The 15,633-nt window shown below is 40.5% G+C and overlaps 1 protein-coding gene across 1 annotated transcript; it reads left to right on the forward strand.

Annotated features, from left to right (window-relative positions):
* Nucleotides 1–7,383: 7,383 nt before the first annotated feature.
* LOC147639256 (putative cellulose synthase A catalytic subunit 5 [UDP-forming]) lies at nucleotides 7,384–14,277 on the forward strand. The gene is made up of 15 exons (XM_086788971.1): nucleotides 7,384–8,272; nucleotides 8,505–8,770; nucleotides 8,978–9,173; nucleotides 9,348–9,562; nucleotides 9,790–9,907; nucleotides 9,997–10,186; nucleotides 10,381–10,647; nucleotides 10,784–11,129; nucleotides 11,211–11,348; nucleotides 11,447–11,572; nucleotides 11,660–11,872; nucleotides 11,997–12,279; nucleotides 12,362–12,558; nucleotides 12,652–13,002; nucleotides 13,108–14,277. Exons 2-15 carry the CDS (start codon nucleotides 8,693–8,695, stop codon nucleotides 13,693–13,695), a joined length of 3,306 nt encoding a protein of 1,101 aa, XP_086645097.1. The 5' UTR covers nucleotides 7,384–8,272; nucleotides 8,505–8,692; the 3' UTR covers nucleotides 13,696–14,277.
* The last annotated feature ends 1,356 nt before the right edge of the window (nucleotides 14,278–15,633 follow it).

Genomic DNA, 15,633 nt, shown 5'->3' on the forward strand with positions numbered 1-15,633 from the left:
CTTAAAACGAGTCTTTAATTTTTCACACTGATGTGCCTCTCGAGGTATAGTGCTTGTTAGTTGATTGTACAGGTTAAAAAGTTTGAGGTGGGTTCGCTTTCAAGTCCTGAGACTGCCGCAACGTTCATCAAAATATATCTACATCAAATTGCAAGCTGTCTCGTCAAATCAAGGAGATCTCCAATTACAGGTGTAATTCTTCCATACCCACTCTCTTTCATTTTTACTGTTCAATTAATTTCATAAACTATAAGGCATGACCACATGGAAATTGTCAATGTACTACTTAGTTTTTGAAGTTGCTTGCATGCTAGTGTAAATCATTAATGAGCTTAACTTTATTGGAAATATTCATAGGCAGCATGACGTCTTTAGTTAACCTTGGAATACGATTGTCTTAGGTCTAGGGTCCAACCATCTTAATGTTTGACACCTGGCCATGTGTGTGTTGACCTCTAGGACATAGCTATTACCCCTTTGTCGAAAGGATGCAAGACAAATTATAGTTCAGGAGCGAAGATCAAAAGAATTAGATTAAAAAAAAAAGCCTACAATAAATGGCAATACAAGTCTATGATGTGCTTTAATGTTGGCCTATCGCCTTATTAATACTTGGTAGGCGAGGAGTATTCTACTCCAGACCGATGCCTTGGTTGGTAGGGGGTAGCCTTGCCTAAAGTGAGCTAATAGATTCCTGGATAATGCCTTGTGTTAAACATGGTACCAGGATCGATGTTAGTTTTGCCTTAGGAAGGTCGCCATTGAGTGTAAAAATATCACGTGCATAAAAAAAATAAAGGCAAAAAGCTCCTGTAACTCTGATGTTTCTTGTGTCCCTAGGCTTGTGGTATTAACTTGTTCTTAGAGTAGACACAGTGTGGTCATCTGTTTATTTATTAAGCTTGGTTATTTTCCTTGACTTAGGCCAGTTATAAACCTTGATTAACCTTTGACACCTTGCTTACTCTTGATTTACTTTCAATAATTTTAAACTCCTGTTAATTTGCTACACTAGCTCATTCATGTGACCCTTAAACTAAGTTACATAGCAACATCCATTGTGGTCTAACATGCTTGAATTTATACACCTTATATCTTTTGAATTCCAGCATACCTTCACTCTACTTCCCTGTTTTGCAGACGGTCTACCACAACAACCCTCTCGAGCTTACCATACCATAGCTTCCGAGGACGGAATCTACATCAGGAAGGGGGGCATGTTAACCCATGGCGGACATTGAGACGTACTATGTTTTAAGTCATTAATTTAAATATTCTGAGTCATGGGCCGGGCTTGTCGGCACCATATGTTAAGGATAAAGGGATTGGGTGATCGCCGATGAGAGGCGCACCTTCGATATCAGTAGGATAAGGGTTAGGGTCGGCCGGCCATGTATGGGTGCCCAAGTGTGAACGGCCAAGTCACCTATAAGAGTCAAATGTAACCCTAAAATCCTCATTCTCATGTGTTGTGAATACAAGAGTGCTCTTGCCTTATCTCTTTGGTTTCCTTCTCCTGCGTGAGAGAGAGAGAGAGAGAGAGAGAGAGAGAGTGAGAGAGCGATCGAGCACTGTGTAGCGGCACGGCGGCGGAGAGGCGGTAGAGCGGCGACGGCGGCTCCTTCTTCACGGCTGCGACGCGGGAATCCTTCAAGGCGGCGGTTGAGCGGTGAGTGACACACCCTTTGGCATTCTGTTTGAGCTTCCTTCCCTGGTTGTATGCTTGCAGCCATTCGTGGCTCGCATACGGTGTCCGGCAAGTCCCCAGCTACGACCTGTGCGGCAAAAGCGCACAATGACTAAGAAGTTACATTTCATGAACAATGACTTTAATAGTATGCAAGGGTGACTTAGAAGTCCAAGTTCCTAGGATGCTTTGACTAAAAACATTAGGCTTTTTTTCTCTATTGCTCCTAAATTTGGTATCCAATGAAGTTGAATGTAAACTCCATACCCACACATGGCCTCTCTATTTTTTAAAATTTCAACTATAAATCTCCTACTATTAGATTGGTCTTGGCTCTAGATCTTTAGTGATCACTCTTCCTAGCTCTATATATTGAGCCCTCTTATAAAGTCTATAGGAAAGGATGCTTTGTCTTACTTAAGTTGACAATATCTCAATTTTGGTTTTCAAGCCTATTATTGCTAAGGCTTATGGAACTCTTGTGCTATCTTAAATAATTGAAATTAGATCTAGCTTAGTGCTAATCATTATCATAAAAATTTCTAAATTATAGAAGAATAATTAAGTTGATCTAAACACCAATTTTCATGTGGTTTCACCTAATCTATTAAAAGTGTTTTGGGCGATTTGTGTAAGAAAATGAACATCTATGATTTGCTCCTTATGAGGGATTATCCCACATGCATTTGTGTGGTTTTTGTGAATGGACTTATAAGAACATTAGATTGATAGTGCCAATATTTGTTCTAGGAGACTCTAGAGTAGACTGGTAGAATTCCCAAGTACAATGGATGCCTCACCTCCACATGGCATTTTAACGTGAATATGCTATCGGCGAAGCTCGATTTTGGAACTTCTCTCCTTGTACAAAACCGAATATTAAGGAAGGTTGGATGGAAAAACTTACATGAGGGAAAAATGGACAAGGTTTGCTCCTTGTAAGTAATTATTCCATATGCATGAGTGTGGTGCGTGCATGGACCTATAAAGGGTAAATTGGCAATATGGGGGTGTATTCACTCCCATGGATCCCATCATTAAGAAGTTGCAATGGCTTAGGGGAAGGGGACTACACAGCCCTAATTGGCAATATGGGGTTGTATTCACTCCCATGGATCCCATCATTAAGAAGTTGCATTGCATTGGCTTAGGGGAAGGGGACTACACAGCCCTAATTGCCCATTCTTTACGTATTGTATGTGTGGTTGTTGTATTTTCTTGATTGTTAGGGTATAAAATTGGGTTCACATGTATCATATACTATCTTTATGATATAAAGTTGGTTCTTATATTGATATTAGTTCAAAAATTCATGTTTAAGCATTGAAGAGAAGTAAGACTTTTGCTATTATAAAGTTGGTTCTTATATTGAATATTGGCTATAAAAAAAATCATGTTCAAGCATTGAAGAGAAGTAAGACTTTTGCTATTATAAAGCTTGTGCAGTTTTAACATTACATACAAATGGATTTTGAAATCTATTGCTCTTTTTTCCCAATCAATATATTAATGACTTTTTTGTAGATTGTCCAAATCCTTCAATTTGTTTTTGAGCTGTTGTCACACCTTTACAAATCTATGCATGCACTCATGCATAGTAACACATGTGCATGTATATTATATGCTATGAGTTTAATCATGACTCACATTGATATACGAGAAGTGTTTCTATATACACACAAAACCTCACTTACTAGTGACTACATTTAGATTTCATGGAATTATGATTTTTGTAAAGTGTATTATAATATTGACCCTACCTTTCAAGTCAAGTTGCAATAATATTCATATTTGACTTGATAAAGACGAATGCCTTTCTTTTTGCTTGGTTTTTCACATTAATTTTAAGATCGCAAATCATTGTTCCATTCTTTAAGAGAATGCAAGGACCTATTTCCCCTAGTGCTAGATTTATTTAGCACCTCTCACTAGAGAGATAAGAACCTTATTTGAATTAGTTTGAAACATTGCAACCTAAAAATGACAAAGAACATCTCTTTTAAATATTTCCACTTTTGTGTGTCCTAAAGTGGTAAACTATAATCACCCTTATGGAGAACTATTTTTCTCACATACACATTAGAAATTCTAACAATAAAATATTTTGAAATCAAGATACATTGTCTATATATGCTAAAGTTCTACACTTGACAACATGTTAATATCATCATATTATCCTTTAAGGCCTTCAAGGTTTCAAATAAAGCAAACAATAGGATGAGAGTGAAAATTAAGAGACTGATATAGAAGATGTTAGATAAAATTCATAATATTTATTTTAGAGAACAAATAAACAAAAAATATTAGGGTTATGTTCATGTAAATTTTATGCACTAAGAAAGATTTTCAATGCATGAAAATGTTTAGGGTTATGTTCATGTAAATTTCACGCACTAAGAGGATATTTAATGTACGAAAAAGTTTAATATGTACTTTATTCACTGATAAAATGTAGTGCCTTCAACTTTACCATGCCTCTTTGTTTAAAATAAGGATATACATTGAGAAACATTTAATATTAATTTTACTTTTGCTGCCTCCTTTAAAAAAAGACATTGACTACTTTTTCATGAGCATAATTTTACAATTTTCTAGGGGGTTCTAATCTTTGAATTAACTTATTTGTGTGCCGACACAAATAAGTTATTATTTGTGGGCCTATACATAATTTTTGAAATGTATACACAATTACCTACAAAAGTTTCTTAACCACTAAGGCCTTCCTCTCTCTTATTCATGGACCTAATTCATTTTTTTTGTCTAAAGATCCCATCATACTTAACCTTGAATTTTGAAGTTTTTTCTTTGGGGTTAAAAGTGAGGTGTTTATACCCTAAAGTCCCACTCAATCAATTCCTACAAAAAGTTGACATTGTACAGGGTAAGAGTAGATTCATTTGATGTTAAATCACATTAACAACTATTTTCACCTTGTTTCATGTCATAATTACCAACATCTACATAGGATGTGGGCCCAAATACCTCCATTTTGAGTACAATGTGATTTATGCACCCAATCCATAGATTATAAATGTAATATATATTAAAAGATGCACCTGCTTAGTGATTGGGAGTGGCCCATAGTTCTCAGCCTTGCTTTAGGTACCTGTCAATATCTTTCCCTTCAAATTGATTTAATCATTTAATTTTTATTTTTATTAAATTTTTTGGGCATATTACTTTTAAGAGATTCTTTTGGGAACATGAACTAATAGTTGTGAAAGATGAGTTTAAAAAGATGTTATGAACTTCTTGTATCATTATTTGAAACTTGGACATGCTATTTGTTTTAAAAGACGTAAGCTATACAATTTTAGTAGATTAAAGTGAGTTTGAGACCATTGCTTTATCAAGACGAGATTTTATTTTTGAAAGTTGTTGAGCCAAGTTGACAATAAGAATTGTCATGAATGATTCAATGAATGAGACAATCTCACAAGTAAAATCTCCGTTTTAGTATGAACAGCCATCTTTCTTCAAGAATCTTCATTGAATTATGGATTTAATGAGGAAATCTCATGTGAGTGTCATGACATCTAGTGCTAGTAGTAATTTTGAATTCCAAATTCAAAGATCTTATTAGTTATGTATATGGGACCACATTTGTCATCGAGGCTTGCACCAATATTCATGCCTGGAAGCCATGGAGAATAGGAGAGGGTAATTTCAAATAAAAAAGGAATAGGGTGTGGTGGATCAAGGGGATGCTTATGGTAAAGTTTTGAAGCACCTTCTTGGAGAAAAGTTGTAGCACTTAGCTTAGAGCCTCTCCTTATTGGAAGAGGAAAGGAAGTAGTTGTTGCTTTTGAGCTTCTTGTGAGAAGTAGGTTGCTAAAGTCTTTTCCCATCTCCATCTTTATTGGTAGATGTCAATACTACTACATGTGTGTTATGTAATCACTATATAAAAGGCCACCATCATGATAATTTGTAGTGAAACATGTGCAAATAGTCATGGTAATTTGACAAAATCTAATAAAAGGCATACAAATTAGGGGTAAATAGAGGTCTAAAGGGAAAATTTCATCGTGAAGTCCACATCACACATAGGATGGAGGTGGGGAGCAGCATGCAAGAAAGGGTGTCTTCCCAAATGGTGATAAAGCTTAAGTTTCTAAGAAGGGAATTCTATTTCATTTTTTAGAACTTTGAAGATATTTATAACTAAAAACTCTCAAATTTAAATAATTTGGAACCCAAGATTATAAATGAGATTCCAATTTTAAAAGTAAACGAAACATTAAGTCGCTATATCTTCCCCACTGGCTAGAGATTGCTCTTTTGCTATATCTTCCCAAACTCTTGGGAAAAAGTAGGGAGTGGCCTTCACCTAGACATTCTTGGTCAAAATGGGCAACACAAAACCAAGTTTGTTTCATATTCAGGAATGACTAGCCTTAGAGCCATTCCCAACCATTTTATGCTGGTGTTTTGCAAAGATTTGTAAAAATATTGTACACATGTCACATGTCCTCCTATAGGAAGAGCTAAATGCTATGTCTTAAGCTTATGGAAGGCCACATGTTTGTAAGAAGCATGCCATCATGATGCAAATTTAGAACTTAGAATTCTAGAGTTTGAATTGGTATGATGACTTGGATAAGTACATTTATGATTCCACTCTTTTGATTGGTTGTTCACATCGTGTTGAGTGTTAGTTGGTGGAGCCAATAGCTTTGAATATTTTGAGGATTTTGTTTTAGAGTCAGGTCTTATGAATGTGTTAGATGTGCTTAGATGCTGGAATTAAGAGTCTAGGTGTATGACAAGGATGGCAGGGGCTATGCCCCATTAAAGATCTCAATTTTTACGAAAAGAGGAAATAAAAATTTTAGATGCAATTGTTGAGATTTTAAAAATCACAGCCCAAAATCTATGTGAAAATCATTGCATGGAAGAACCTTCACAATACCAAAAAATGAAACCCCATGCATAGGTGAATGCCATGTGTGTAGACATTGTCATGCAGATTGCTCTCCTACCTCCGTGACTTAACACTTGCCAACGGAATGAATTTGTCTTTCAATGGGGAAGGACTGTTACTAACAAGCTACGTGTTGCTAGAATTAGTGCATCTTCTTTCAATGGGAAAGTACTTCTAGGATGGCATGAATATCAACCATGACTTGTTGTTTCCAAGGTTTAAAGAAACTCAAACCTTTAGCTTGTACACTCAAACCTTTAGCTTGTACATTGTGAGGGTCCAAAAGTGAAAGTTCTACTTGAAATGAAAGCCAATTTATTAATCTTTGGGACGTGGGGTCGATGTGAGCTTTGAAGTGTTACTATTTGATTGGTGCATCTATGATTGTGAAAGCACTCTAGCATTTTTATAGATATCATTTTAAGGGTTACCATGGAACGGAGAATCTCTATTTAGAACTCGGGTAGAAGAGTTGCCTGCTTCCATTTAAAGGAAGGTGTGTGTGTGTGTGTGTGTGTGAGAGAGAGAGAGAGAGAGAGAGAGAGAGAGAGAGAGAGAGAGAGAGAGAGAGAGAGCTCTATTTAACGATGAGAGAAATGTTTTAGATGATGAGTGGCACACACACACACACACACACACACACAAACACACACATGAGAGAGAGAGAGAGAGAGAGAGAGAGAGTTCTCTATTTAAAGATGAGAGAAATGTTTTTGATGATGAGTGGCGCGCGTGCGCGCACACACACACACGGAGAGAGAGAGAGAGAGAGAGAGAGAGAGAGAGAGAGAGAGAGAGAGAGAGAGAGAAAGAGAGAGAGAGAGAGAGAGAGAGAGTCTTCTTGTGTTGGGAAGGTGGAATAATCCATCGGTCACACAAGCAGCCCCTGTTGTGTATCTCACAGGCATTGAACTCGGGTCCCCATAATGAGACCCGACTAGCTCGACTACACGCCCGAGGAGAGAGAGTATTCAAACTCAATTAGACACGAGCCCAAAACATTTGGCAATTTGTTGTAGCGATGTGGAAGGGCAACATTATCTTCCTTCGTGGATTCCTGGAGAGAGAGAGAGACGAGCTAACCGTGGTGGGGCAAAACTTTACAAGACCGTCTCAACAATGAAATTACAGATGACGTGTCACATTCACATGTTTGCAAGTGATGTGTCAACGTGTCAAGCGCTGCGGGTATAAAAAAGAAAATTTGGCAGGTGACGTGTTGCTGTCTAGAAACTGTGGTGACGTGTGAGGCTAGTAGATAGTAACGTGGCAGCCTGGATGATGTATGCAAAGATGACGTGTAGGATTGATACTTTGCCATTTCAGCATGGTGAGATGACGTGTCTCTGGCTCTTTCTGACTTGGACGGTATGACGTGTGAAAAGCTGTCTATTCAGCGGGTGGGTGACGTGTCGCCGTTGCCGTTGGGATCAGTACAAAATGACTGTTTAATGATATTATTATTCTAGGCTAATTTTTGAGATTTCCGGACATCGCAATTTCGAGCTTCCCGGGCGTCCCGCGGGCGGTCCTTATCAATTTAGCAGTACGCCAGCGGGCACGGGCGTGCCCACCATTCGACAAGCTTGCTTTACCTTCCGTTGCAGGGCCCCATTGATTGAAGTCACCCACCGACACCCCCTTTGCTACTGCTTTGCTGTGTGGGTTTGTCGTCCTCCTCTTACCTGCTCCCTCCTTAATGCATGTACATTTTTGTAGAGAGAGAGAGAGAGAGAGAGTCTGGACTCTGTATATGTGTGTGTGTGTTAGAGAGAGAGAGAAAGAGGGAGAGAGAGAGAGAGAGAGAGAGAGAGAGAGAAGGATTAAAGAGATATATATATCCCCTTTTCTTCCAAACCCCACCCATACAGTAGTGATGGTTGGCCTACGCAGGTGATGCTCTCCTTTTGCTGTTACTGTCGTGCTTTACCTTCCTCTGGCTTTGGCGTAAGGTGAGCTGCTGCCTTTCAAGACATGCCTGATCTCGACACCCGCCCTACCTTCGTTCCCCTTCCTATCAAGCCCTCTCTCTGAGAGAGTTTTCCTAGCTCTGCGTGTGGACCTCCCTCCAGCTCCAAGCTATGGAGGCCAATGCAGGGTTGGTTGCAGGATCTCACAACAGAAATGAACTGGTGGTCATTGGATCGGAAAATGCAGGGGTAAGGAAGAGCTCGTAGTGTTGAATTGTTGTATTGTGCCTCCATTTCATCACAATGTGGGCAGTATGGATGGTTCAGAAGGCCATTCATGCAATTCTAAGGAATGCTTCACCTAGAAACTGTCAGTAAAAAGATCTCTGGATAGGGGGATGCTCTCCTTGGCTTGCTGCCATGCCTCTTCCTTGCTGACATTGTGTTGTTTTGCAGCCTAAACCTCTTGCTCGCTTGAGTGACCATGTCTGTCATATTTGTGGAGACGATGTTGGGCTTACATTGGATGGGGAGCTCTTTGTTGCTTGCAATGAGTGCGCCTTTCCTGTATGCCGATCTTGTTATGAATATGAGCGCAAAGATGGCAACCAGTCCTGTCCTCAATGCAAGACAAGATATAAGAGACTTAGAGGTATGTGTTCTGCATGTTCTCTCTCGTAATTGGTCCCCATGGTAAGAGATCCAGCAAGCCGAGCCTTGCTTTATCTGCAAGGAAGTGGCTTAATTTGCCATCTCAGGCATTAGAAGCTGTAATATGTTTTCATGCTGACTATCTTTTATCTCTACTGGTGTGCTGCTATGCCAGGAAGTGCAAGAGTGGAAGGTGATGAAGAGGAAGAGGATGTGGATGACCTTGAGAATGAATTTGAGTATGCCCATTATGGAAAGCAGGACAGACAACACATAGCAGAGGCCATGCTCCAAGGGCACATGAGCTATGGGCGCGCTAGTGACCATGACATGCCTCACAGGATGCAGACGATGCCTCCATCGGTTCCTCTTTTAACGAATGGGTCAGAAGTAAGCCTTCTGTTTCCTGTACATGAAGTTTCTAATTCTATCATATTAACACACCATCTAAGTTTAGGCTGGTTACATAACATCTCCACCAGATAATTGGGGGGAATGGGCAACATTGCCTATCCAATTCCCTGCCTGTCCCACTGGTGGAGAACATTCTGTGACTAGCCTTAGAGGGTTAGCTGCTATATGGTTATAACTTTTTTGTGTTATTGCCTCAATTCTAGACTGCTGAAGACCCGCTAGGTATTCCTCCTGAACATCATGCCCTGGTGGTGCCACCTTCAATGGGAGGAGGTGGGAAAAGAATTCATCCCCTTCCATACCTAGAATCCAATTTTCCAGGTACTGCTATTTTCAATGCCAATTCATGTACAGCTTGTGTCAGTAGTTGCAATGGACCATGTTCACCTTGTTGCACGTGTTGTTTCCAGTTAATCCAAGACCATTGGATCCCAGCAAAGATTTGGCAGCATATGGCTTTGGGAGTGTCACTTGGAAAGACAGAATGGAAAGCTGGAAGAGCAGGCAAGAGAAGTTGCAGGTGATAAGAACCGACGGAAGGCAGGCTTTGGCTGGAGGCAAAGGAGGGGATGATGATTTTGATGATCCTGATCTTCCTGTGTAAGTCTTTACTGGCAGCATTTTCCCTGCAGTCTAACCTATATGTGTATCTGGTTGTTTTTTTTCTCCATTGTGCATGCTTTTGTGATTGACATTCCTGCATTTCTTTTCATACTACATCATGCTACTGGTTGTTGCATATAGCTTCAGCAATGCATTGCAAGTAATGGTTTGTTATTTCTATGTTTGGTCAGGATGGATGAGGCAAGGCAGCCTTTATCCCGAAAGATTCCCATCCCATCTGCCCGGATCAATCCATACCGCATGATCATTGTGATTCGTCTTGCAGTGCTGGCCCTCTTTCTTCGTTATCGGGTTCTGAACCCTGTTCCGGATGCTTTTGCCCTCTGGCTCGTATCTGTCATCTGTGAGATCTGGTTTGCTCTCTCTTGGATTCTAGATCAGTTCCCAAAGTGGCTTCCAATCACTCGGGAGACTTACTTGGATCGACTCTCTTTGAGGTAATTCTGGCTCTACAAGGAATTCTCACAGGCCTTTCTAGCTTCCCCCCTCCCCTCTCCTCCCTTCTTGAATGGGTTTATGTTGGCATTGCTGGAATACATTGGTACATATGCGTTTTTTGCTTCCAATTGTCAGGTATGAGAAAGAAGGCTTACCCTCTCAACTGGCAGCCGTAGATCTCTTTGTTAGTACTGTGGATCCAATGAAGGAGCCCCCCCTGGTTACAGCCAACACAGTCTTGTCCATTTTAGCTGCTGACTACCCTGTAGACAAGGTGACGTGCTATGTATCTGACGACGGAGCAGCCATGCTAACCTTTGAGGCTTTGTCAGAGACATCAGAATTTGCCAGAAGCTGGGTACCTTTTTGCAAGAAGTTCAGTATTGAACCTCGTGCCCCAGAGTTCTACTTTGCCCAGAAGATTGATTACCTGAAGGACAAGGTTCACCCTTCATTTGTAAGGGAACGCAGGGCAATGAAGGTAAGAGGAGTTCAGGATGCACCTTTGCAGGTTGTCAGGTGTTCATGTAGGTGATGTCGCTTTGATGCTGGTAACTTGCAGAGGGAGTATGAAGAGTACAAGGTTAGAATGAATTCTCTAGTTTCAAAAGCCCATAAAGTCCCTGAGGATGGATGGACGATGCAAGATGGGACTCCATGGCCTGGGAACAATGTTCGGGATCATCCAGGAATGATTCAGGTGAAAAGAAATCCAAGAAATCACTCGCAACCTTATGTCATGGCTCTGTTGTAACATGATCGCTGTCAGCTTGACAATTCTTATCTATTCCTGTGCAGGTCTTCTTGGGACAGACTGGAGGTCGTGATACAGACGGAAATGCTCTTCCCCGTCTGGTGTATGTTTCTAGAGAGAAAAGGCCTGGTTTCAACCATCACAAGAAAGCTGGTGCCATGAATGCCTTGGTATAAATCTTCTGTCGAGAGTGGAGTGTGCTTCAGGATGCTCCATTGGGCTTTTTTATAATACAGTGTATGGTGTGTCTCTTGCAGATTCGGGTATCTGCAGTCCTGTCAAATGCTCCTTACATACTGAACTTGGATTGTGACCATTATATCAATAACAGCAAGGCACTTCGAGAGGCCATGTGTTTCATGATGGATCCACTTCTTGGAAAGAGGGTTTGCTATGTGCAGTTCCCTCAAAGATTCGATGGCATCGATAGGCACGATCGTTATGCCAACAACAACACAGTTTTCTTTGATGTATGCACCTTTACACGTCGACAATCATGCTCATTATTGTACTTGCCACTTGCCTTGCATGCCAACGTGAGGTGGGCACATCCTTTCTTGATGGCTAATTTCTGGGAACTTGTCTTCTGTGCAGATCAACTTGAAAGGTTTGGATGGGATCCAGGGTCCTGTCTATGTTGGCACAGGTTGTGTTTTCAGAAGGCAAGCATTGTATGCATATGATGCCCCCAAGAAGCAGAAGACACAAGCAAGGACTTGCAATTGCTGTGCAAGCTGGTGTTGTGGGGCCCGAAAGAAAGGCAAGAAATCCAAGCCCAAGCCTAAAACTGAAAAGAAGAGGAGGTGGTTCAAAAAAAAGGGCGAGTCAACTACTCCGATCTTCAAGAACTTGGAGGACATTGAGGAGGGAGTCGAGGGTGAGTGGTCCGATACACAGCTGATGCTATGAATGGGTTTTAAGTAGTTTCTCAGAGCCACTGACTAAGCTGACTGTTACAGGCTTTGACAGTGAGAAGACCTCTCTGATGTCTCAGAAGAATTTTGAGAAGAAATTTGGGCAGTCACCTGTCTTTGTTGCGTCAACCTTTCTTGAGAATGGTGGCGTCCCTGACAATGCGAGTCCTGCTTCTCTCTTGAAAGAAGCCATACATGTGATCAGTTGTGGTTATGAAGACAAAACTGAGTGGGGAAAGGAGGTTAGCTGTTCCCAGTCTGAAAAAAATTGTTGTTTAGTCCAGAGTGTCTCAGGAGAAGGAAGTACTGAGGGTTTTGACATTGTTGTGCAACAGGTTGGTTGGATCTACGGTTCGGTGACAGAAGATATTCTCACGGGTTTCAAGATGCATGTACGTGGTTGGAGATCTATTTACTGTATGCCGAAGAGACCTGCTTTCAAAGGGTCTGCTCCAATCAATCTCTCAGACCGTCTTAATCAAGTGCTTCGGTGGGCTCTGGGGTCTGTAGAGATTCTGTTTAGTCGGCATTGTCCGATCTGGTATGGCTATGGTGGGGGCTTGAAATGGCTAGAGAGATTCGCATACATCAATACCATTGTCTACCCGTTGACATCCATACCCCTTCTTGCCTACTGTACACTTCCTGCAATCTGCTTACTCACTGGGAAGTTCATTGTCCCAACGGTACACTTCTGTCTCTGGCTTCACAATCTAGTCTCTGGCTATGTGAGTGTTGTATCTGCTGTTTTAACTTTGAGTTTTCTTGGACTTGATGTCATATGTTTTCAGATTAGCAGCTTTGCAAGCCTTTGGTTCATCGCCCTCTTTCTCTCTATTTTCACAACCGGTATTCTAGAAATGCGATGGAGTGGTGTAGGCATTGATGAGTGGTGGAGAAACGAGCAATTCTGGGTCATTGGAGGTGTTTCAGCACACCTTTTTGCCTTGTTCCAGGGTTTGTTGAAGGTCTTGGCAGGTATTGACACAAGCTTCACAGTGACATCAAAGGCCACAGATGAGAACGACTCATTCGGAGAGCTCTATGCATTCAAATGGACCACTCTTTTGATCCCCCCCACCACACTACTTGTTATAAACATGGTTGGCATAGTTGCGGGTATCTCTGATGCAATCAACAATGGATACCAGTCATGGGGCCCTCTGTTTGGGAAACTCTTCTTTTCCATCTGGGTGATCATGCACTTATATCCATTTTTGAAGGGTCTAATGGGGCGGCAAAACAGGACACCCACTATTGTAGTTGTATGGTCTATTCTTCTAGCTTCCATCTTCTCTCTCCTGTGGGTGAGGGTCAACCCATTTCTACCGAAGCAGCAAGGTCCCAACTTAGAAGTCTGTGGTTTGCAATGCGATTAGGATGTGGTTGGCATGCCATGAAGATTCTGCTGTGGGAGGGAGGGCTCTATTGATTCCCTTGAGAAGTAGTCTCCTATCTGTTACTCTGTGTATTTAAGCTCACAAGTTTATGAAGGACTGATGTAAGGGTGGTAGTGGTGGCTGGAGGCTTCCAAGGATCCGGATGTTCCGCGGCATGCTTGTGATTGATGATGTGGCCTTGATTTTCTCTCCCTGGTGGCCCCTGCTGTCCACGTGCTATGGGAGAGGTGGAGCTGTGAATGCCAGGTGATTCTTTATTGGTAAAACTATCTCATGGTACTGTGTATTATGGAATTCTTATTATCCTATTTTTTCTGTGAAATAACATGTTACGCACCTGTTGTTAAGCCGGAAGGCAATGGCCGGGTGAGTAGTACCTTTGTTGACATATATTCCCATGTGTAATTCTATTCTCTTGCGGAACTTCTCAAGTGGAATGAAGATGGGCTTTGTTTTTGATTTGTAAACACTGCTGCCAAGCATGGTGGTAGAAAAGAACATGATTTGGTTTGCAGAATTGTTTCAAGTGTAATGAGGCCACAGATTGTTAGAAACAGAAAATGTATCCTTGCAAAACTCCATGGGGAGAAATTTTGTTGCTTTTTGTTCTTTTGGAAGAGAGAGAGAGAGATTTTGTTGCTTTTCATCTCAAATCATGTAGTAGGAGGGTTTTTGTGAATACAATCTTTGGTTTCATACCATTAATCCACAACTTGATCAAGGAAAAAGGACACTTAGAAACACAGAAGATGTGAGAAAAACCTCAGATTTGTGCAGCATTGGAGGACTTGGATTAGCATGAACAAGATGTGTCTAAACATTCTTGCACTACTTTACTTTGATTACATTGTTTGTTAAATTCATGTATGTATTGCTTTGATGAATAAGTCATTTAATAATTTGAAAGTTTGAATAATAGGGCACCAAGATGTTTGTTTTTTTATAAACTGTGTCGTTAATTAATTCGTCTGTTTTCTTCTCAACATTTTAGACTATGCTTCTCCCCCAAAAAAAAACCTTTTGATGTACAGATGAATGTACATCTGTGATATATTTTCCTCCATAAGAGAGATTCTTTGGCATTTGTGACAAGCAGAGATTTTTTCTCATAATTTTTTTAAAATATCTATAGCCGTATTTTTCTTAGATGCAGCATTTAGCGAGACGACCAATGCTTGAGATTTTTTATTTTTCGGTGCATTAATTAATTTGTATATTTATTTTGTAATTAAATTATTTATTTAATTACAAAATAAAATTTATTGTATATTTAATTAACGAGATTATTTAAGTTTAATTAAATAGATATTATTTATACATCTCTCGAAAGGCAAATAATTTCTCCTTTTCTTCTCTCGAAGGGCAAATAATTTCTCCTTTTCTTTCTGTTTCTCTCTCTTTCTCTTCCCCTCCCCCTCCTCTCTCTCTCTATATGTATCTCCGTATCTCCATAGACAGACGACAGTGCTCTCAACCATTCCACAACTATGGCATGAGCCTCCTCTACACAAGGGACACGGCCCACAAACGATTGCTAGGCTTTCAACGTGCATATACACACACCCAGACCCACATGCGTGCGCATCACAATGCCTTCTCAACAACTATGCCCTCCACCTCCAGTCGGCACTTCTGGTCCTCACACATGCAGATGAAGAGGAGAATTTTCACTGTCTCGAGTGAGGAAGAGCATAATTTTTGAATTTGGCATGGGTTTTATTAGTTGTCACTTCCTAAAGATGCTCTCTTGGGCTATAGAATGTTGAACTTGGAGTCATATTATGAAATTTAACAAAGCTTTTTCTTTGTGATTATTATTGTGTTGATTAATTGTAAATTGTTGGTAGTATTTAATCCTTCCTTCGATTAGAAATTGAAGTTTTCGATAACGATCAATGATTGTTTTTTTGTTTGCAT

The sequence above is a fragment of the Cibotium barometz genome, chromosome 4 (genome assembly GCF_041138505.1).
Source record: "Cibotium barometz isolate CiBa-2024 chromosome 4, ASM4113850v1, whole genome shotgun sequence".
Lineage (NCBI taxonomy): Eukaryota > Viridiplantae > Streptophyta > Polypodiopsida > Cyatheales > Cibotiaceae > Cibotium > Cibotium barometz.

Coding starts and splice junctions, on each gene's coding strand:
- LOC147639256 (XM_086788971.1), top strand. CDS start 8,693: ATGGAGGCCAATGCAGGGTTGGTTGCAGGATCTCACAACAGAAATGAA. Junction 9,174..9,347: donor AAGATATAAGAGACTTAGAG/GTATGTGTTCTG, acceptor CTGCTATGCCAG/GAAGTGCAAGAGTGGAAGGT. Junction 11,349..11,446: donor ATCATCCAGGAATGATTCAG/GTGAAAAGAAAT, acceptor ATTCCTGTGCAG/GTCTTCTTGGGACAGACTGG.